The 23,752-nt window shown below is 42.6% G+C and overlaps 1 protein-coding gene across 2 annotated transcripts in view; it reads left to right on the forward strand.

Moving 5' to 3' along the window:
* HDAC11 (histone deacetylase 11) overlaps nucleotides 1-23,752 on the forward strand; it is a 54,945-nt gene that overhangs the window by 13,844 nt on the left and 17,349 nt on the right. For both annotated transcript variants that reach the window (XM_088482472.1, XM_088482473.1), the window contains exons 2-3: nucleotides 6,969-7,117; nucleotides 18,541-18,641. In XM_088482472.1, coding sequence (XP_088338598.1) covers nucleotides 6,969-7,117; nucleotides 18,541-18,641 — 250 coding nt within the window. The remainder of the gene's footprint in view (nucleotides 1-6,968; nucleotides 7,118-18,540; nucleotides 18,642-23,752) is intronic.

Genomic DNA, 23,752 nt, shown 5'->3' on the forward strand with positions numbered 1-23,752 from the left:
CCCTTGCCTTTGTACAGCTTACATATGTAAGTGTCTTTCCAGTCCTGAGGTATGGCTTCTGCCTCCCAGATATTCAGTATCATCTTATATAGTCTATTTTTTATATTTTTACCGACATACTTATAGACTTTTGTGGACAGATCTGAGCCAGGTATTTTACCATTTTTGAGTCAGTTCACTGCCTGAAGGAATTCCTCGAAAGACGGTGGGTCTTCAAATTCTGACGCTGTTGTCAGATTCTCAAGCAAGCTTATGTAGGGTAGGTCTACTCCCTGGCTGCCAGGGTTTAACACTTCATTGAAGTGTTCGGCCCATCGTGCAAGAATGTCTTCGGGATCAGTAAGTCGCTTGGTTTTACCACGCGAGTAGACTGGAACTGTCTGCTTACATCTGGGTCCGAAGACACTTTTGAACCCTTCAAAGAACTTTGAGGTCTGGTTGGTATCTGCAAAATGCTGTAGTTCCTCGGCCTTTGCAAGCCACCACCAATTTTTCAGTTCTCGCACTTTCAATTTCAGTTCCTGCTGGATGATTCTGCATTGCTCATTACATGTTCAATTCGGTATACGTTTAGGAAGCCGGCGGTCAGAATGCCGACTGCCGGCTTCCAGACAATTTAATCCCGACGAGGGACGAATGACAGGCGTCTAAATCTAGACGCCTGTCATTTTACCGACGCTGGCAGACAGGCGCCCGGCATCCCGACCGAGCGGATGCCGGGCGCCGCAGAGGGGGGGTTAGGTTTAGGGTTCCCGGGGGGGACTTAGGGTTAGGCACCCCACCGGGAGGTTAGAGTTAGGCTAGAGGGAGGGAGGGTTAGGTTTAGGCACCCCCGAGGGGAGGTTAGGTTTAGGCACCCCCCCGGGGGACTTAGGTTTAGGCGGCGGGGAAGGGGGGGTTAGGGTTAGGCACAGGGGGGAGGTTGGGGTTAGGCACCCTAAAGTAGGGTTAGGGGGAAAAATAGGTCAGTTTATACTTACCTAGGGACGATCGGGATTTCCTTCTCTGTCGGCCAGCCGCTGTTGGGATTTGAACCGCCGGACAGGGGTCCAGCGGTAATTCATACCGATTCCGTTCATTTCTTTAGGACATCCCTTGATTCTTCAACGAGCTTCCGTATATTACCATCAGATTCATCAAACCGATCGTTTTACTTTGTGGTCTACCAATTTCTAGCTGGCAAACTGCATGTAGGGATTTTGCAAAAATCCGCCAGCCTTCATCAATTGACGCACCCTTTTCAGGCATGAGTGTCGTCATATTACCAAATTAAGCGTTCAGTTTATGACCGTGTCTCCTTATCATGCACAAGTTTAGCAAAAGCCAGTCTAGATGGAATTTTATGTTCTGCTATACCAAAATGGTTAAAAGGAAAAAAGATAGTTATACAAAGCTAAAGGGCAAACCGGTCCTGGAGCAGGGCTCCACGATGCCCTTTGTCGGCCCCAAACACGTGGTTACGCAAGGTGGCGAGGCCGCCAACAAGAGAAAATGTAGAACTGCCCAGACGCTCCACGCACTGCAAGGCGCATGCCCGAAGTGTCCATTGTACGCTCCAAATAGTAGTGCTTCTGGCTACAGGGTGCTTTTCTAGGAACCCTGCTAGCCAGATGCAGGGGTATCTATGGCGACTGTTCCACCCGAGGTCCCTACGCCCTGAGTGACAGGACCACACGTATTCTCCTACTTACCGCCCTGAGTCAAAACTGGTTAACTGTCCCAGGTGTTTTCAGGAGCATTGGTTCTGAAAAGCTGGTTCTGAAAATTTTTTTTGTTTTGTTAATCTGTTTATAAACTCTAGGTAACAAACCTCAGACACTGACAATTCATTACAACAACAGATCATTACATCATGCTTTGATGTAGGTTTACATATATGAAATAAGGGGGTTGGGCATGAAATCCCAGCGGCTCAATAGCCGCTGGGATGAAATGCTGACGCCGGAAGCCCGACAGAGAAGAATCCCAACGGAGCATGTAAGTACCCTAATTAAACTCAGGATAGTTCAGGAAACATTCTGTGTGCCACGCTCCTCTTCATGTGCATATTTGCCATTTTTTTACCTTTACCTCCCACCAATACTGCAAGGCTTGACTTGCTGGATAGTGTAGTTCCACAACTTGCTGGGCTGTGTAGTACTGCAATTGATAGTGGACACAAGCATACATCCTTTGCCTTAATAGGAGAAAGAAAAACTGGAGCGCTAATCACTCAGGTGTTGTCTAATATAGAGACTTGCTGCTGACACCAGAGGGATACCTGCAAATCACCCTCAAAAAGGAACAAAAAATACAAATAAGGTGTCTGCGCTAATCACTATATGAAAAATATAGGCTGTGAAAATTATAAATATATTATTACTTTATTGAACATATGAAAAAATTAACTGCAGTTCAACTCTAAAAACATATATAAACATTACACATTGAATGAAAAAATACATTAAATGTTACATTAATAATCTAAACACATACTGTTACCAATATATCATAGGACAAAAGATAGATGTTCTAAACTCTATGTAGAGCCTTGATGGTAATCAGCATATGTTGCTAATGGCAACCAGAATATCAATCTGTAAAGTAGGTATAGTCACTCTGTTGAAACCTGATCTAGGGTATAGTGACTCCCTAAATTAAGGAGCCGTGGAGCTAACAAAATCTTGGTATGGTGAATATAATAGCGGGGGTTCTCCAGACCAAAACCCGCAGTCCAGTATCTCACCTGTCCCAGTGGACTCAAAGCTCCAAAGACTGCCTAGGGACCAACTGCTCCTGCGACTCCCAGACAAATAGAAACAAGTAGGTGTGATGTTGGTCCCTGTGACCAGCGCCGCTCCGGCAACTAACTGTGGGACTGTGCGTAGCTCCAATGACTCACAAGCAGGGAAGTCGTGCAGGATGGTGAGCTGTTCGTGCCTCAGCGACTCCCAATCAGGCCGCAAGGGGTGAAGGCTGGACAGTCTGCCTCTGTGGGGAATCGCCCCATCCAGCGGAGGCAACAGATAGCAGAAATGATGGTCCGCACAAACAGGCTCAGCAATGTCCGTCAGTGTTTCTCAGCAGCACTGGTGGGTAATTAATATGCAGGTAGTGCAAATCACCAAACAATGGTTCCACAGATGGAATACAGCAGTGTAGTTGGTCAGAGTTGAAAAAGCAGTTCAGAGAACACCTTGACATGTTTCTCCCCTCTTACAGGTTTTTTTTTTTTTCATTACCTTTTGAAAAATTATATGTTGGAAACAGTATGTGTTTAGATTATTAATGTAACATTTAATTTATTTTTTCATTCAATGTGTAATGTTTATATATGTTTTTAGAGTTGAACTGCAGTTAATTTTTTCATATGTTCAATAAAATAATATATTTATAATTTTCACATCCTTTACCTTAATACCTTTGCCTCACCTCCTATACTGCAAGGCTTGGCTTTCTGGAGAGTGTAGTTCCACTACTTGCTGCAAGAATACAAGCTCGAGCCTTCCTTTTTCTCAAAATCAAACTCATGCTGGAGAATGACAAAGACAAAAGAAGGTTCTGTACTAAAACTACTGGACAGAAACGAACGGACGTAATAGCTCTGAAAATATTTACGTAGGCTTGTTTTGGTCTTATAATTACACCCCCCCTGCCCTGCCCATTATGTTAATTTTAGGTACACCACTGTGAGCACAGCCTGATATCGGGAAAATGTGTATGCTGGTACAATCATTTCCTTGCGATATTTTGGCAGCGCAGGATCGAAGGTCGCACAGTGTGTACACATGTATCGGGACTGTGATCGGCACTTCAGGATGTGAGCATGGTCGATCGAACCGTCGCTTCGAGTGTGTGATTGTATAGGTGTGTACCCAGCTTTACTGGGTCATAGCAGAATCTGCTCCAGGAGACTCTTTGGTTGAGGCCTGGTTATTGTGGAATTCATGTGGTATCAGAGTAGGGAGTATATTTACTAAAGTGAGAGTTTTAGAAATGGAGATGTTGCCCATAGCAATCAATCAGATTCTACTTGATATTTAACAAGTACATTCTAGAAGATAATAGCTAAACTCTGATTGCTATGGGCAACATCTCTAATTCTAAAAACTGTCACTTTAGTAAATATACCCCTAGGAGTCCAATTGCAAAAGTGAGAAGGAGCCAGGTACAAGCCAAGGTTAATGCGGGCAGGAATGAACAGACGTGTCAGGATATTCCTGGGTTGTGCCCATTTTTTAATAACACGGCTAATATCCGCATAAGCTTCAAATAGAATGTTCTACATCCAATGGGTAGAGCGACCTTACACAATAAAAACATTTCATGGAGTGGAGAGAGGAATGGACAGCAGTACACCTCATACGGAATTTATTAACTGGTCCAATCAAATTGCATAACACCTGATTGGATCTTCCCGTTCTTACTTCAATGTCTGGTCACTGTAGATGATGTCACTTCCGTTTGTAGAGTGTACCAAAAGCATGGCTGAAAGCACAGTTCAGTGTGTTTGTTTATACGTATCGTTCATGTAGGTACATTATTGTCCTTAGTCTGTATTGGATACATATTCCAGGGTCGTCTTGTATGGGTGTTTTATGACAAAACTATATGTAGTTTTGATGTAAACAATAGGTGTCACGTTGCGGCCTAGGATTGTCCGCTACTCAACGCGGCGCCGGCTTCCCCTGATCCCTCAGGTGGTTAGACGCCAGGTGCGGTGGTGCGTGATGTGCTGAGTATTATACCTAGAGCCATGTGGACATCCGTGTGCTGCGCTGTGCCTTGGTTGCTACGGTAGCCGTCATGGACGCAGCCATGACAGTTCACATCACCTGACTGCCCTTGACCCAATGGTAGCATGGGGTTGGTCGGCTGACTCTGTCCACCAATAACCTGCTACCTTAAGGTATAAAGCCAGTCTCCTGACAGAAGGAGTTGCCTGTGCAACGCTGTCGCTACCCTGTGTGTTGCTGATACCCTGTTCCAGGTTCCCTACGCAATCTCCTCGAGAATCAAGTACCAACTCATTGTGCAACAGTGTGTCCTAACACCTTGCCTATGTGCGTTGTTCTACCACCTGCTGACACAATTGTGCATCTTTCACCACTCCTCCAGTGTAAGCTGCTAGTGCCATACGGTAACAAACAGTGCCTCAAGCACTTACCCCTTACTCATACGAGTACTAGTTCTCTGTACTTCTTGTAGAAGTATACATTCAGGGCCACCGGTTATTTGTCTCCATTCCCACAGTATCAGACACCTGTCCAAAGGGCCACCACCTGCCAGCTGAGAGCAGCATAAATACCCATATCCCGTTTGGAGGGGTCACTGGTGAACACCTCCCAGTTGGTTAGACTCCGCGCCTTTGGACAGGTCTCGCCAATGTTTGATACTCGTGGATGAGGAGGTCATATATACAGGCCCCACACCTACAGTTCCTATCTTATCCAAGGACCTCAGCTTCCATCCCCTCAGTAAGGGATTCCACTCCACCAAACGTGACACAGGGCCTGTCCATAAATGGTCATCACATAACCTTTAATCACCGTTTTAAGTGTTTAACTTAAAAAGAGATTCGGTTAGCAAAATATATTAATTATTATAAAAGTGTTGGTTTGATGTATTTATTTAAAGAGAGTAAACTACAGCAATTGTATGACAAATATAGAATAATAGTGAGTAAAAATACACTTAACGTTGCAATGTAACTGAAAAGCAGATCAACTAATGATTTGAATCTTTTACCAATATTTTACCCCTTTAACAGCTTACCTTATGTCTTTGTAACCGACAACGGGTATTACTACACATTACCAGTACCGATGTTTGTATTTTGAACTGGTTATTATTTGCTATTACCGTGTGGTGAACAGATCAGATCCAGATCAAGGGTTTTTTTTATATGTTGCATATATTAAATTAATTTTATTAGTAAAGTAAATATTTTTAATGTGCACTGGTGTTAATCTCAAAACAATGCCTTTGGATGGAGTAAAATCCACAATTACACATTCCTGAATCTACATAAAATGTCGAGACTCATATATATTAAATGGTAGATAATGTGTTAATTTTCATAGCACTTCTGTTACATTGAACACTACTTGGGAAATTCTCTACCACTGTTTGTAGATTGATTTTTTTTTTTTCTTTTTTGTGGGAGAATTGCCTGTTCAGGCAGGCCTCTCCCTAATTTGAGTATCTCCTGCATTTTCCAAGAGAGTAAGCAACTGTTAATTATTGCAATTTAAAGTACATAAAAAAAATTAGATTAGTGACAATTAGGGGGATTTGTTTGCACACCCATAAGTAATGGGTGCCAGACGGAGTAATTCAAGTGTTGCTCCGATTGGGCGCAAGTGCCGTGGGAACCCATTACTTATCACCCTTGTCGCGCAAAAATGTACCTAGTCCTGGTAAGAGCACCGTTTGGGCACCCAAAAGCCAAACTTTTCGCAGATTTCTGCTCACCACCTCAGGAGGGTGTGAGCAAAATCTGGACGGCACTCGTGCCCGATCGAAGCAACAATTGAAACGCTCTGTCGGGCAGCCATTGCTAATGGGCACACAAAAAACTGTTGAATTCCCCCCTTATAGTAATCAAATGTTTAAACATAAACTACAGTTAGGGGCCTATGTATCAAAGCTGGGAGAGAGATAAATTGTGAGAGATAATGTACCAATCAGCTTCCAATTTACATTTAGCAGGCAGTGTTTAAAAAATGTTAGGAGCTGATTGGTTGGTAATTTATTTGTTACAATTTTATCTCTCTCCCAGCTTTGAAACATAGGCCCCTTAATACATTGATTCTGCTTTTTGTATTCTGTTAATGCTTTTCAAGAATCTACAATTGTAAAAATTACAGCGGGTCATGTCCAAGCCAGTGCATTATTGTCTCGATATTGTGCAAGACCACTTTACGTAAAGTGTAACATTCTATTAATATTTAACACCTAAAAATGTGTTGTTTCTGTGTGTTGTATAGGTCTCATACAACAAAACTGTATCAGGAAATTCCTACAACTTGTTGGCCAATTGTATATTCTACTGACTATAACATCACGTTTATCGGACTTGAGAAACTCCATCCTTTTGACTCCGGTAAATGGGGAAAAGTTATAAGCTTTCTCAGAGGTAATGTCATGTTCTTGAACATTCTATGGGCTACTTTACTGCTGACATCTATATCATGTGACATTTAAGGAATGTAAAAATGACACTATTGACAGAACAGGGCACCAGCACATATAATATATACATAATACTGTTGAGGCTGGTTGCTTTCAGAAATAGACTCTCATTCTTAAACTGGGTACTTATGTAGTAAATTTAGGAAGCAAGGAGCTTGCTGGTGATTTGTGGGAGTGTGGTATGAGATGTCAACAGTCATAATGTCGACATGGTCATAAAGTCGACATTCATTATGTGGACGCTGATGAAATGTCACAGTGTTAGATTGTCTGCATATTGACCCTGGTGGGTCAGTGGTGACTTATTTGCTCCCTACGACTGTACTGACCCCAGCTGCGTTTTCCCTGTCCTGGCAGTGTGACGTCCGGCACGGACATCTGACGGAGTGGCGGTTCCAGTGAGTATACCTGCCATAACCCTAATCCCTAACCATAGTGGAGCTAGAGGTACTTGTGATCAGGCAGTGTGAAATCACAGTATCCCTGATTGCCCTGGCATAGACCTAAATGAAAAAGCGCTTCTATGGAAGGTCATTATGCTAATAAGGTGTTTTTTTTAGTCTGAAAAAGGAAGTAAACAGGGATTGCAATAAGGAGAGGATATATACAGTACAGTAAATGGCATATACATTATATACACACCAGTTTTTATTTGCTTTAAAATGATTTAATTTGGCCTACATAGTACAATAAATTAATTTTTTTCTAATAAAAGCCATTTAAACCTTAATAGAGGCGATTATTCATTAGCTCATTAATTCGCCTATGCATTTTGCTAGTAAATGTTCTATGCAGCCTGCAGAATGTATTTTTTATTTATTTATTGACAAATTGTCATTAATTTAACCTTACTGGTATAATCAAAAACACAACAGATTCAGAACCTCATTAGTACTTTTTACTTACGATCAATAACAAAAATGGAACATAAACTACAGGTTGAGTCTTCCATATCCAAAATGCTTGGGACCAGGGGTATTTTGGATATCGGAATATTCCGTATTTTGGAATATTAGCATATTATAATGAAATGTCTTGGGAATGGGAACTAAATCTAAACATAGAATGTATTTATGTTCTATATACACCTTATACACCCAGCCTGCAGGTCATTTTATACAATGTTTTTTATAATTTTGTGCATCAAAAAAAGTTTGTGTACATACATGAAAATCATTTATGTTTCATATACACCTTATACACACAGCCTGAAGGTTATTGTATATTGTATTTTAATAATTTTGTGCTTTAAACAAAGCTTGTGTACATTGAACCATCAGAAAGCAAAGGTTTCACTTTCTCAGTCATGCTAAAAATATTCCATAGTTCGGAATATTCCGTATTTCGGAATATTTGGATATGGGAGAGTCAACCTGTATAGTTATGTAAAAAGTAAATAAATAAATGAAACGCCTGCACCCAGTAAGTATTTCTTATTAAATATCAGTATGCAGCCTGGATTAACCATAGGCTCCCAAAATAACTCCCAATACTATTCATTCACTTGTGCAGATTTCAATGCAGATGAAAACCCAGAAACACATATAAGGACCATATTGTGTAGATCTTTTCAAAATTAAATATAGTGAATTAGTAAATAAGTCACATTATTTTAAGGTGTGATGTGCCTTCAATAAAAACCAACTTATGACTTGTGTTTTCCCTCCATTTTCAAATGGATCAACTTGTGACTTGTAATAATGACCCTCTTTTTTATTGAGCTCTTGGATCTTCAAAATGTCATTGTGAATATGCTCAGAGCAAAAATAAGGAAAACATAGTATTCTCTGCATTCTTTTATTACTTGTAATATGAAAAATATAAATGCAATATTTAAACTCCCCTAACAAAAGGGAGCAATGTCTATCAAACAGTAATATTCTCAATAATCTTCACAGTGGACAACCTATCTATGAGTGGGCTAATTCCCTTTGATTTATTACTTAGGGTTTAATAGTAAGGACAATATTATATTCACCATTTAATAGCTACTAGCTGAAGTACTCTGTGTTGCCCAGGTTTAAATCTTCAAGTTATTTAGTTTTATTATGTGATGGCGTCCAAATCCATCCAGTGGAAGGCCCAGAACAGGCTCCTTGGGTCTAAGTTCTGTCCGGCGCACTCCGCCGCGAGGTCCGACCGGGGCCCCAACCACTCCATTAGGAATCCCAGACCAATTGCCACCCCTCTGAGAAGTTTTCATCCAAATCCATCCAGTAGAAGGCCCAGAACAGGCTCCCCGGGTCAAAGTTCTGCCCAGCGTACACCAACGGGCGATCCGATTGGGACCTCAACCCCCTAGTATATCTTCTGGGATCCAATGTTACCACTCTGAAGTTTTTGTCCAAATCCATCTAATGGAAGGCTCAAAACAGGCTCCCTGGGTCAAAGTTCTGCCCAGCGTATACCGACCCTAACACCCCCCCCCTTTAAAACCTGGCCAGGACCAAACTGGACCACCTCACATTGGTTTCCGAATACATAATGGGACAAACAGACCAATTCATTTTATTAATAAGATCTAAATGGGTGAGAAAAGCATCACAATGTAGTGCAGCAGTGGCCAACCCGCAGCTCTTTTGTTGTGGTGATGCAGCTCCCACTGCAACTGTGAACACTGGCCTCTGAAGTGATCAGAGCCTAAAGAAGACTCTGATCACTTTAGAGGTCAGCGCTCCCAGTTATGCAGTGCAAGGATGACGTCACCCGCGATGTGAGGAGCCTGCGCGCCTGCTGGATCTTATTAGATCCAGAGAGTGGGAGCCCTGACAGTGTGGAGCTGGCGATGCGATGAGGTAAGTACTGGGGGCACTACATTAGGGGACACTGCCTATGGGGCACAATTACAGGAGGCACTGCATATGGGTCACTACTAAAGGGAGCATTGCATAATGGAAACTACTACAGGGGGCACTGCATAAGGGGCACTACTACAGGGGGAACTGCATAATGAACTACTACAGGGCACTGCATAATGGAAACTACTACAGGGGGCACTGCATAAGGGGCACTACTACAGGGGGCACTGCATAATGAACTACTGCAGGGGGCACTGCATAATGGGCACTACTACAGGGGCCACTGCATAATAGGTACTACTACAAGGGGCATTGCATAATGGAAACTACTACAGGGGGCACTGCATAAGGGGCACTACTACAGGAAGCACTGCATAATGGACTACTACAGGGGGCACTACTACAAGAAGCAGTGCATAGGGGCATTGCATAAGGGGCATTCAAAAATGATTGAAAACCAGGTTTGTCAAAAGTCCCACTAATAAAAAATGACAGCAAATTTAAAAGCTAAAAAAAAAATTATTTTCGAAAGATTTTGTAAATTGTGTATTTTCAATGTCCTGGGCTCGCCCCCAGTGTGATTAAACACGGGGATGTGACACATGGTCATGCTCCTACAACTGTCATACCAAAGGCGTGAGCACAAAAATGGGGCGTGGCCTTGTGACAGCGCATTCTATCTGCTCTTTAACTTGACTGACGATATTTTTTGGCTCTTTGCCTCTGACAGGTTGGCCACCACTGATCTAGTGTAACATATAAAAACTCTTTGCACTTTGATTTTCTTATATATTCCAAAGAGTCAAAAAAAAGACACCTATTGCTGGCATCGCAGATCCGAGGGCTGCGCCCAAGTCGCAGCATCGGATCACTCTGCTTGAATATCATCTGAGTAACCCTCAGGCCCTCACAGACACAGATCGGCACGTGCGCAGTACAGAAGTTGTACGTAAACCTTTGGTTTTGTGCACAACTCTGAGTCAGGCCCAATGATGGTTGTATTGCTTATCTGAAATATTGAGGCTGAAGCCTTAAGCCGCATACACACTACACGATGTGTGTATGTGACGATATCGTCATCGGCGTGGGTGCCGGCATATACACTCTTGCCGATGTCGTCCAGCGACTGACGATATTGTTATCATTCAAAATATCGGCAAGTGCGTACTCTGCTTTAGAGGTTTTCTTTTCATTAATTTTTGCTGGTTTTCTGAACATGTGAAAAATCATATATAGCGTAATACCTAATATATACGTGTGTGTGTATGTATGTATATATATATATGTGTGTGTGTGTACTAATATATATTTTATATACACAGCTACACAGTCAAGGGCTAGGGAAGGAACGCACACAGGGCCTGATTCAGACCCGCTCGCGTCGGGCACAGGCGGCTCCGTCGTGCACATGCGCGAGACCCGAATAACGATGGCCAAGCCGTCGTTATGGGTCTCGCACCAAAGGGGGGTGCTGTCGATGGTGATTGACAGCATGCCCCCTTTGTGGGGCGTGGCTGCCCAGACGGAGGCGTTCCCATGGGAACGCCTACCATCTGGGGCCGGCCCAACTGACATCACTAGTGATGTCAGTGGGAGTCTGATAGAGCCAAAAGCACTCCAGGGCTTGCGGCAGACGAGACCCTACAAGGGTCTCGTCGCAAGCCCGATGGTCTTGACCATCGCGACCATCATTTTGGCCGCTCGCTATAGCTGTGGGTGGTCACCCACAGCTATGCGAGTGGCCAGGAGGCCGCTCTTAAAAAAAATAAGGATGACCCTGATTCACAGCGAGCGCTCTGTCAGAGCTTCCGGCTCTGAATCAGGGCCACAGTTACACAGTCAGGGATGGGGGGCTGTACACAGTTATGCTGGGTACACACTGGCAGATATATTGGCCGATCAATTGATCGGTCAATATGTCGGGTGTCCACCAGCCAGTGTGTACCAGCCATTTGTACTGTCCGTACACTTGCAGCAGAGACCGCGGGGAGGGGGGCGCGACATGCCTCCTGGCCAGCGGGACCAGCGGCCATATGACAGGTGATGGTTGATCAGTGTTTATTAACAACCATCATCTGCAGATATATTTGCAGATCACTCGATCTGCACATATCTGTCAAGTGTGTACCCTGCTTTACACAGTCAGGATTAGGGAGGGCTGCACCCAGTTACTCAGTCAGGATTAGGGAGGGAGGAGTGCGCACAATTGCAAAGTCAGTGTTAGGGGGTGGTAGACAAAATTACAATCAGGGAGGTTTAGGGGGCATGCACATGGTCACACAGTCAGGATTAGGGGGGGCAGGGGCTGCACACAAGTACACAGTCAGGGTTAGGGGGGCTGCACCCAGTTACACAGTCAAATTGGGGGGGGGTGCACAGTTACAAAGTCAGTATTAGAGGGGGGGTGGCCACAGTTACACAGTGAGGGAGGGTTAGGGGGAGATCACACGGTCACACAGCAGGAGTTGGGGGGGGGGACTCTGCACAGTGATGACAGTAGGCTGTAAGTGACTGACCTGTCTGAGCTCAGGATCTCCTCTGCCACCAGCTGTCAGAGCAGCACATCCCCTGTACATGCTGAGAGGCCTCCCAGCAGCTCCGAACCTGAGTCCTTCTGGCTGCTGTCCGTGTCTCAGAGTCCATCCATCTTCTGGAGAACGCGCGGAAGGAGGAGGGTAATGTCAGGCGGCAATTAACTCAGATGCTGCCGGCAGCGATTAGTTGAGGAGACGCTGCCGGCAGCAATAGGTTATAGCGTCAATCCGCCGGCGGTGATTGGTGGAGAAAACTTCGCCGGCGGTGTTTGGCTGCTGCAGCACTGCACACACACAGGGGGCATACTCAGCCAGCGCATCCTGCGTGACCCGCTGGGTTTTAAAAACCAGGTCCCCAACTTGCACGTTGGTGCTTTCCAGGGATACTTTTTCAGTGTTCCAAAGTATAGTTATAGTGTCATCAAATGATGGAAGGAAGGCACTCTCCAGACTTTGTAGAGTTTGTAATATTAATCCGCTTTATTAGGCATACCAAATTAATGACACAGGACTGATGGTAGCGCTCACCTTTCCTTCTCCGGACAAGCATTTTTCCAGATGCCCCAAACAATCTGAAAGGGGATTCATCAGAGAAAATAACTTTACCCCAGTCCTCAGCAGTCTAATCCCAATACCTTTTGTAGAATATCAGTCTGTCCCTGATGTTATTCCTGGAGAGAAGTAGCTTCTTTGCTGCCCTTCTCGACACCAGGCCATCCTCCAAAAGTCTTCGTCCTGTGTCATGCCGACAGTAAAGCATCCTGAGACCATTCATGTGTGGCGTAGCATATATAATATATATTACACATAATTTCATTAATTGTGCCTAAGGGATCATAGCTGTATAATTGTTCAGGACGGCTTTGAACCATTTCAGATTGGAACAAGCACAAGTGATCTCTTTAAAAATACGGACTGTTTTTTAAATTTTATTTTACTATTTTATTTTTATCACATTATTCAAATCATTTGTAATTCACTGTACTTTAGCGCCCTCAGGTACAACAATCTATTTTGGAAAATCTGCTAGGTTCCCGCTGACAGGGGTCCCGCTTTGAGGTGCTGCTTGCATTGACCTTGGGGTGAAATAAGTGTATGTTGTGGAGACGAGAGAGACAGAGAGAGAGAGTGAGATCATGCTTATTTGTAACATTTAACTGGAATCATTCAGCATGAAGATAATTACATAAGCAGAGAAGAGGATTCAACTTTAGTATTTCACACAGAGCCACAGTATAGTGATATAAACACATTTATTTTTACAACTGTATGTATTATTTATTTAATCTTCACCCTCCCCAGCATTGGAGAATCTTCTTTTGCACATCTATGTGCCCAGTAGGGTCTGGGAAACCCTATTTCCCCTAAGGTTCCAGACACTGTATACCCTTTCGGCACTGCCCACACCTTTTGTAGCTACATATAATATTACGCTATATACGATTTTATTTTTCACATTTTGAAATCTAGATGGGATTTAGTGAAAAAAAAAGAAAACCTCTAAGGATTCAGCCTCAGTATTTCAGATAAAAACTATATATATTAGTTGCACAGTGATAATCGGGCACTTTATTTGATTTTGGGAGTAACTTTTTTTTGTTGGATTAGACTATATATGCATTTTATATCTCAGATTCCTCTAGGTGTATTGAAATGTGTGTATTGGAATCAGGCAATCAAAGATTCAAATTAATAGGTTTCACAGAATTATGCGCTTTATTGGGATACTTTTATTAGCACTGGAGGTGTACTTTATTTACTACACTAAAGGCTGTCCCTTTCTCTTCACTGTTTTCATAAAAGTATTATGCCTCTATATTCAGGCATTGTGTAAACCTGTAAGTGAAGCCAGGTCTGTGCATACTCCTAGCTTCAGCATAGGTCGGTGCATGGGGATTAGTATGAAATACCTCCGGACCAATGTCCGGCGGTTCAAATCCCGACGCCGGAAGACCGGCAGCAGTGAAGATCCCGACAGCTCTGAAAGGTAAGTATTTACTAAGCCTACTCCTCCGCAGCACCCTAACCCTAATGCTGGCCATACAATATACGTGCCGATCCGACGATGGGCACGACATTGTACCTGATATTGTGCTGCGCGCTCCCACGGGATCGTACATCGCATCCCCAGATCTTCCCGCAGGTTCATCTGATCTGGGATGCGATGTACGATCCCATTCAGATGGTGGAGGGGGGAGCCGGCGTATCGTGGGGCCAGCACGATCCTTCTGCCGACCGGGATTTGACACTCGGAAAGCCGGCAGTTGGCATTTCGACCGTCTGCTTCCTGACTGCATCCCGGTGCATACCCAAACTTTTTCAGTTCAATATATATGGAAATAGGAAAGTCTCTCTGCGCTCAACCCTTATATTGCTATGTGTGGTATATAAATAAATAATGAATGGTGATACATTTATATGCTGCACAATGTTTTCATTCTAGTTCATTCAGCATATGTTGCTTGGTTAGGGGTGTGGGTAAAAGCCGGAAACATAGTAAATGCATTGAAAAAGCCAGAAACCATGTAAAGTGTATTGAAAAAATCCTGAAATCATATTAAGGGCCATATCCAATTAGCTGTGAAAAGCTGCGGTTTGGCGAAAAGTTTACACTTGTGCAAACTTTTCACCAAAAATGCGTAACTGCTATCCTATTAGCCGCGGCTTTTTTCGCAAATGCAAATTTTGCGCTGCTAAAAGCGGAAAATAGTTGTCCCCAAAAAATTAACAAAAACCCTATTTTGTGCTAAAAATGTGGGGACTTGATTCAAAACCCTTTGGACACCCCGCCCCCCCTAATGACTAATTAAGCAACAATATATTTTTAAGTAACTTAATTCCCCATAATAATGACGTAATTTTGGGGCTCAAAATGTAAAAAGTGTTAGAAAATGGGTTTAAAGTAGTGTGGTAGGTATTTTGTGGGCTGTATGGATGGGACAGGTGTTTTTGGGATTGCAGATGGCTGCAGCAGGTTTTCTTTTCTACCCTAAAATGACAAAAAATATACTAGCACCCAGTTTTATGTACCGCTAATTTAACTGCAGCATTTATTTTGTGCAAAAAACTTGCTTTCCATCATTTTTCCACTGTTAAAGCAAAATGAATAAACAGCCATTTGACGCAATTTAAAAATGAAACTATTACCCAATGGTAGTTACCTTTTTTGGGGTACAGGCACGTTTCCCAATTTTCAGGCACACTTTTTGCCGTAGTTTTTTTTTAGGCAAATGCCGCATTGCGTTTTTTGTAATAGGATTGCCCGAAAACCTGCATATGCGATAGCGGCGAAAAGTGACACATTCGAGTGAACGGTGCAAAAAGTTTGAACATGCGAAAACGTAACCAAATATGATTTCCGGCTTTTCCAATACATTTACTATGGATTTCCGGCTTTTTCAATACATGTAATATGATTTCCAGCTTTTCCAATACATGTAATATGATTTCCGGCTTTTCCAATACATGTAATATGATTTCCGGCTTTTTCAATACATTTACTATGGATTTCCGGCTTTTTCAATACATGTAATATGATTTCCAGCTTTTCCAATACATGTAATATGATTTCCGGCTTTTTCAATACATTTACTATGGATTTCCGGCTTTTTCAATACACTCTACATTGTTTCCGCCTTTTTCAATGCATTTACTATGTTTCCGGCTTTTACCCTCTTCCCTTGGTTAGTGCGGAGGTTGTGGCAGTATTTCATGCAGTTGTGTTCTCATAAGCATATGTCTACACAGTGCATTGATATAAGGTACAAATGTAACAGACCGATGATAATACTTGTAACAATATATTAATAAAAAAGGTTACTCAGTATCAGTGGGAAACGTGGCACTATGGTGCTGGCAGAGCTTCGGGCTCGGTGGCTTGCTTCGCTCTCCACAAGAATATGTTCCCCCTTTATGCCCACTTGGATGGTAGGGAATGACGTTGGACACTGGCAGATGATATCATCATACGGAAGGGGATCTATCTCTTCCCCAATATGTTTCAGATTCGGATCAGTAGTTATTTGATTGATATTGATTGGCTGCTAACCTCATGGAGGATGTGGTTCAATTGTAATGGCACCTTATTTTTATTACGTTTTGTTTTTTCAGTTCAAGGCACCCTTCGGGTCTCCATGATTTTTTCAAGGCACCCCAAGCCAAAATAATTACAGAGCGGTCCCTTTTTTTAAAGTAGATGGGCCAAACTAACGTAATTGGTATTTACGTCAGGACAGAAATACTTATTAACTTGTTTGCAAAAATAATACACATAAATCCAAGGAAAAAGAATGTGTATATATATTTTTTATTCTTTCAACAAATAATTTACAGCACTCATTAACAGTTCCCTATGCAGGGAGACCCACCCTATAGTATACTTATACCAATGCCACTCATAGCCATCCCCCCCCCATACTATAGTTCAGAGCCGTAACTAGACTTTTTGGTGCCCTGTGCCAGAGAGAGCATTGGTGCCCCCCCCCCTATTTTTTAAATAGGGACATAAGATAGTGCACCTGAAAAAGGACCATGGCCTCATGGGGAAGAGCCAGGGAATAGACAGGGGAGGCCAGGAGATGGTGGGAATAAAAGAAGAGGAAGCTACAAGTGAGAATGATGATAAACAGGAAAATTGACAGGCCCAAACAGCGCCCCCAGCCCTGCAGTGCCCTGTGCCATGGCAGTAGTCGCGCCACACTAGTTACGGCCCTGCTATAGTTTACAAAGCAGCCCCCTTTACTTACCTTTACTAAAGATCTCCCTCCAGCACCGCGGCCGTTCCTTCAGCTCTTCAAGCCAGCGTCAACACAGGCAGCCCAGACCACTCCACTGCCTGATGACAGCCTCCCATGTGATCACCTCTAAGCCGCCGCCCCGCCTCCGCTCCAGCTCCAATCCACAAACTCTCTTCGGCTATGCACTGAAAAAAAAACTGACAGCAGCTACCCTCAGGCCGTGGCACCCCGGTGACAGTCCTGCGGCACCTGCACAGTTTGGGAACCACTGCTATACTGCCTCACCCTTCTTCCATCAGATATGTGGTGGCACATTGGGTCATCAACAGTTGCCACATTTAGGGTAGCTCATCAGAGTAATGCGGGGTACACACCTGACCGACGCAGCGGCCGGCTGACCAAGCTACCGATTTGGTAAGCATAAACACTTACTAATTGGCCACTTGATATGTCTGGCCAGACATCACAACTGGGCAGGTATTTAAATGCCTGCCCAGTTGTGATGTCATTGTTGTTGGTTCCTGCGGCTAGCATAACGGATTGGTCAGTCGCCTGTACACGCAGGCATAGCTATAGTAGCGTCACAGATATCTCTCTGATATATCCACTAGCAACACCCCTTGTGTGTACTTCTCCAGGCTGCTCGTAGCATAACAGTTGGTCCCCTGCTGTTTACCAAGTGAGAGGCGCGCTATTCACCCAGCATTCAGCAGACAGCGCTCACCCTCTCTAGGTTCCAGCTGCATACAATGCCATTACCTGGTTATTTATCTGCAGCCAATGTAAAATATCTCCCCTGTGAGTGCAAATGGCAAAAAAATTCTCACCTTGCTTCACTGTAGACTGTGTATTGGTGTTTAAAATACATAGTACAGAATTATTGCATTATAGTGTATTGCATAGAATATGAGTGTTATGCCTAGCCTTTCAGGATGTGCTAAAGTGATGCTGTGGTTCATATAGAAAGAGACCGCTATGGATAGTTCTACTAAGAACAATAAATGAATCGACAAATGTTGGTGTTGTGACTGAGCTTTGAAGATTGGATTATATAGGGTCCCTGCTGAAGTGGATTTAATGTCAACAATTTAAGGTAAAGGGGCACCTAAGGAGTAATACATAATATGTTAGTTATCCAATACATTTCAGTGATGGAGCCTCACAGTCCTCATTTACTCATAATCCAGATTATGCTCCATTTTTGATTGATAAAATAACACAATTTACAGTAATTGCTGAACTTTTTGTCTGTTTTCTATCCAGCCACTTAATAGCAAATGTTCAATTTTCCCTTTTTAGATGAGAAGTTGATTACAGATGACACTATTGTACTGGCTAAGGAGGCGACTGAGGAAGATTTACTGGTCGTACATACTAGACGTTACCTAAACAAACTGAAGGTAATGTATTTTTAAACGAAATGACCCTCTTGGTTTCTGAAGTATATCAGCCCCTCCTATATGACCTTCTTTACAGTCTGATGCATTTTTCACCATGACCTTGCACAGAAATATTCTGCTGCACTAGTCACATAAATGCACATATGTACTCTACACGATAGCATACAGGTGCGACATGACATTGTTAGTAGTAAGGGCAGCAGTAGTACAGTATAAGTCATATTACTAAATCATGCACAATGTAATGAAGGTTCATATACACTGTACACAAGATAAACTAGTATCTTGACAGTGTTATTAATTATTATTATTATCATTTATTTATATGGCGCCACAAGTGTTCAGCAGCGCCTTGCAATGTATGAAAACAAATAGGTGACAAAAGACTTACAGTACAATACAATACAGGACAAGGACATCGATAATATGCCACATTAGCGACCATAACACCCACATACTGTAAGCAGCAGAGCTTAAGCAACCAAGTGTTAGGTGCCCTAGTGGGGAGTAAAGCTGGTCACACACTAGACCAACTTACATTCAACCAGCCAACTTGCTGATTGGTTGGAATGAAAATCTGGTAATGTATGTGAGTAAATGATGATCAGCAATTTGCTCCTAAATGCCAGAAAACAGATGAAAATGGTCGTTCAGACAAGTTTCAACAAATAGTTTAGATCAAACATTTAACAAACAACAGTTTTGGTCCATTTTCCAGCGTTTGGGAGCAAATTGCTGATTGTCATTTGCTTTCATACGTTACCAGATTTTCATTCCAACCAATCAAATAGTTGGCTGATTGGACAGATAATCTTTAGCTGTGTGGCCAGTTTAAGAAGTAGATGAAAGTATAGAAGGGAGAAGCACAAGAGGGTAGAGGGCCCTGCTAGCAAGAGCTTACATTCTAAAAGGGTAGGGCAGACAAACAGGTGTGACACAGATGGGGTAAATGGGGAGGATATACTCACGGCCAGGTCACCAAGTTCTAGCTGATGATAGTATCCAGGATATGACTCCGTAATAGGCACAATATCCAGAACGTACTTTGGTACTATTGCAGTTAATTCTTAATATTTTATCAGCTCAGCTCCTATCATTTCAATACGGGAACATCACATTTTCCTTGTGAATGCAAAAACTCACATATATTCGTCATTTACTGCTTTATAAATCCAACGGGAATCTAATTTCCTCCAGCGGTCCAAATGGAAATAAATTAGTAATCTGAATAGACGCCCTTGACTTGATGGAATGTATGCGCAATGCTAATGCATGAAGGTGGGGTCAGTATCCGTGGCGGATTTTATCTAGGGGCTGCAGATCCACCACAGCCCCTAGACTCCTAGTCCGTGCACTGGAAGTTGTCAGCGCTCTCTGCAAATTACACACAGGACTGTCACATACACAGTATGCAAATTCATATATTTATGGTTCACAAATATGACTGTGTGTCTAACTTAAAATAAGATTCATACTGTATATTAATGCAATGTATCATGGGATGTGTTCATTCCATAAAAAACACCTTAATCCCCCAGTTATAATATGCCACAGTGTAGTGTCCTCAGTCCACATAATGCCACATTGTAGTGCCCACACTTCACATTATGCCACATTGTAGTGCCCGCAGTTCACATTATGGCAAACAGAACAAAAAACTGTGGAGCGCTAGTTTTATCAAGTGACCACACAAATCTTAAAAATACAGTTTATTAAAAGGAAAGCAAAACAATAAAAATGCATTACCCACACATAGTTCACTTGTATGTATAATGGGATGTAGTCAGGAAGGCGATGGTCTAAATGCCGACCGCCGGCTTCCCGACTGTCAAATCCCGGCAAGCTACTAATGACAGGTGTCGAAAACCCGATGCTTGTCATTAGACCTACGCCGGGAGCCCGACACCCGGCATACCGAATTAAGGTCAGCCGGTCGTGGACAGACGCGGGGAGGGAGGGTTAGGTTTTGGGGCTCCCGTGAGTGGGTTAGGTTTAGGCTAGGGGAAGGGGGGGGGTTAGAGTTAGGCACCGTCGGGAGACTTAGGGTTAGCTTGCGGGGAAAGGGGGGGTTAGGTTTAGGCACTTAGAGGGGGGTCAGGGTTAGGCACTTGGGGGGGGGGGGAGGTTAGGGTTAGACACCCCTAAGGGAGGGTTAGGGGGGAAAATAGGGTTAGTTATACTTACCTTATTAGCGATCAGGATCTTCACCACTGCCGGGCTTCTGCTGCCGGGATTTGAACTGCCGGCCATGCGTCCGGCGGTAATACATACTGCACCCTGTATAATGAATAGAATTACACAAGGAGTTCATGGATATATACTGGGGGCATAAGGGGATGGACTGCGGAACCTGAGGGTCCTTCTCCTGTAAATGTCTATAAATAAAGCTCTTAAAGTACAATCCAATCCTATATGAAAATATCTGTGAATGAGACAAATGTTCCTCTTTAGATAAAGCGAGTTGCGTTAGTACAGCTGATTAAATAGGAGGTAATAGCCCTAATGTAACGGAGTATATTAACCACCTCTATCCTTTGTGCACCTGATGGAACATTAATATGGCCAATACCTTGTAATATCCCGGGGAACGCTCTTGATAAGAAACCAGCCATATGCTGCTTGTGTGGCCGATTTATGGCAAAGCCCCGGAAGCTGCTATTGAATATCCATACGGCTGGGAGCTAAGGCGCCGTCTGATAGTATAGGCTATAGAGTCTCCGTATAGGGCTGCGCTTCTTTCGACAATGCAGTGTCCTGAGTGCTCTCCCTGCTGTCAGTCAACTAACGCTGGATACTTTTAGAGGAAATGAAACAAACTGTCCATGCAGGTAAATAACATGCAGTGGAACAGTATATATCCTTGACGCGTTTCTCTCGGCTTGTAGTGTTCCCGGTTTCATCAGAAGGTGTTTAATCTCTGTTGGGGCCAGGATTGATTTAAATAGCCTCCATAATTAACTTCATTAATTAGCAGATGTTACTAATCATATTCCTACCTCAAACATAGTACAACTCAACCAGAAAGCTTTCCTAATTACGTGATACAGGAGTATAACACAATTAACCATTTAAGAACACTGACTACATATAACAAGTACATTTCACAGTGATACAGTTCATTTAAATATCTTGTAGAAGCATCCACTGACCAATCACTGGCTATAAAATAAAAAGTAGCTGTAACCATGTGGATTGGGTGTCATCAAAAAATGAAAAGAGCAATATGAAATGGTCAAAAAAATCATGAGAAATGATAACAATAAGTTCCTGTGGCATATTAAATATATGCACATAGCTTAGCTAGATGTTATAGGGAATAAAATATAAAAAATGTTATATTCTCTATATCTGTACCTATAGATCAATCATACAAATCCTGATTTAAAAACATACAAATCAGTATGCATATCATCATAAAACCTGAATGACAGATACAGAATAGAATAATAAGAAAAGTAGATCAACACCAGTTTAATATAAACATATTGGGGGGAATTCAATTCAGCACGATGTTGAATAGCGACGGGAGGGATCTCCCGAAGCTATTCAATACACCGCGCTGTTTGGGCTAAGGATTTCTTCTCGCACCCCCCTGGGGATGCGAGGAGCAATCCGACAAAAGGTTCGGGCACGCGCGGCGCTAACAGCCACGCGCCCGGCACTTTGGTCAGAGAATGCCGGTTACCGCGCCTTAACATCCTTGTTAAGGCGCGAGAACCGGCATTCTCCGACCACACAGCGCACTGATTTGAGTAGCTCCGGGAGCTCGCTCCCGACGCTATTCAATTTGCGTTGAATTGAATTTCCCCCATTGTTAAGAGAGTTTGACTACTCTTATGGTAAAAAAGTACTACAACATGGGAAAACTATTGGATCTGAAATCAATATTATTATTATTATTAGTTCTCTATAACGTAATATATTACACCTGAAGAATATAATCTAGAACAAACTGAATGTTAACACCTTTTAAAAATCAAGCTCAATAGTTTTGTTTAGTCCATCAGGGATTAATGTATGTAAAGCATGAATCCAATAGGATTCTCTGATACAAAGTTTTTTTTTTATACCTATTCCCACTTCTTAAGGAGATGGGGATTTGCTCTATAATGACCGCTCTCAGAACATCTGGATTGGCTGCATGTTCTTGTACAAAATGACGTGACACACTGTGTTTAATTAGGCGATTGACAATATTTTGCCGATTGTTCCAAGTACCTCAATTTAAATTTTGGAGTTGTTCGTCCAACATATTGGATTTTGAAAGGACATGATAACACAAATTACAAAGTCGGTTTCGCAATTTGCAAAAGAATTGATCTGAATTGACACCCTCCGTTGGGCCTCAAAACCTTTGGGTTGCTATAGATGCAATCATGAAAGATGCATCACATGCAAACAGATAGCGAATCGACAGAACAATTTTTGTTCAGAAAATTCTTGAGGAAAGCTTCAGATCAATTCTTTTTAAATTGAGGTTCTTGGAACCTCAACATAAAACTGAATTGGCTGGGGGCGGGGCTTAGGGGGAGGGGGGAGCCTGGCTGTGATGTGGTGCCCAGACTCCAGCTCACCAACCTATACCCAGCATAGAGCCTATATACCTATGGAGTCGAAGAAAAGGATTTAACAGGTAAGCACATAAATCTCCTTATTGCGTTACCATTTTGATTTCATATACTGATTGGGAAGTCCATGCATCTACACATCGTATCTAAACAGATAAGCCTGTTTTATTTTGCACTGTAGTATGTGAGCACTTGTCACCTTTATCTATGAACCATTTCACACCCTGAAAATAATATACTGTCCACACACTGTATATACAGTATGTTTTTTCCTTTTAAATTATTGTTGCTTTAAAAATATGGGCTAACTTTCCAGAATCACCCCCGTGCCTCCATTTCGCAGGCTATTACATAAGGCACAAAGTATATCCTGTATATAAGGTGGATAATTGCAAATTAATCTCTTCCTTTTCGTATTAATAAATGTGCCTTTGGACGATATTACACCAATAGTTGTAAAACATAACCGTGCTGAGTGCTACCCAGAGTTTGTTAAATACATGGTCATGGCCAGTGCAAGAAAATAGTTATCATAAGATATAG

The sequence above is a fragment of the Taudactylus pleione genome, unplaced genomic scaffold (genome assembly GCF_031769625.1).
Source record: "Taudactylus pleione unplaced genomic scaffold, aTauple2 ptg000289l, whole genome shotgun sequence".
Taxonomy (NCBI): domain Eukaryota; kingdom Metazoa; phylum Chordata; class Amphibia; order Anura; family Myobatrachidae; genus Taudactylus; species Taudactylus pleione.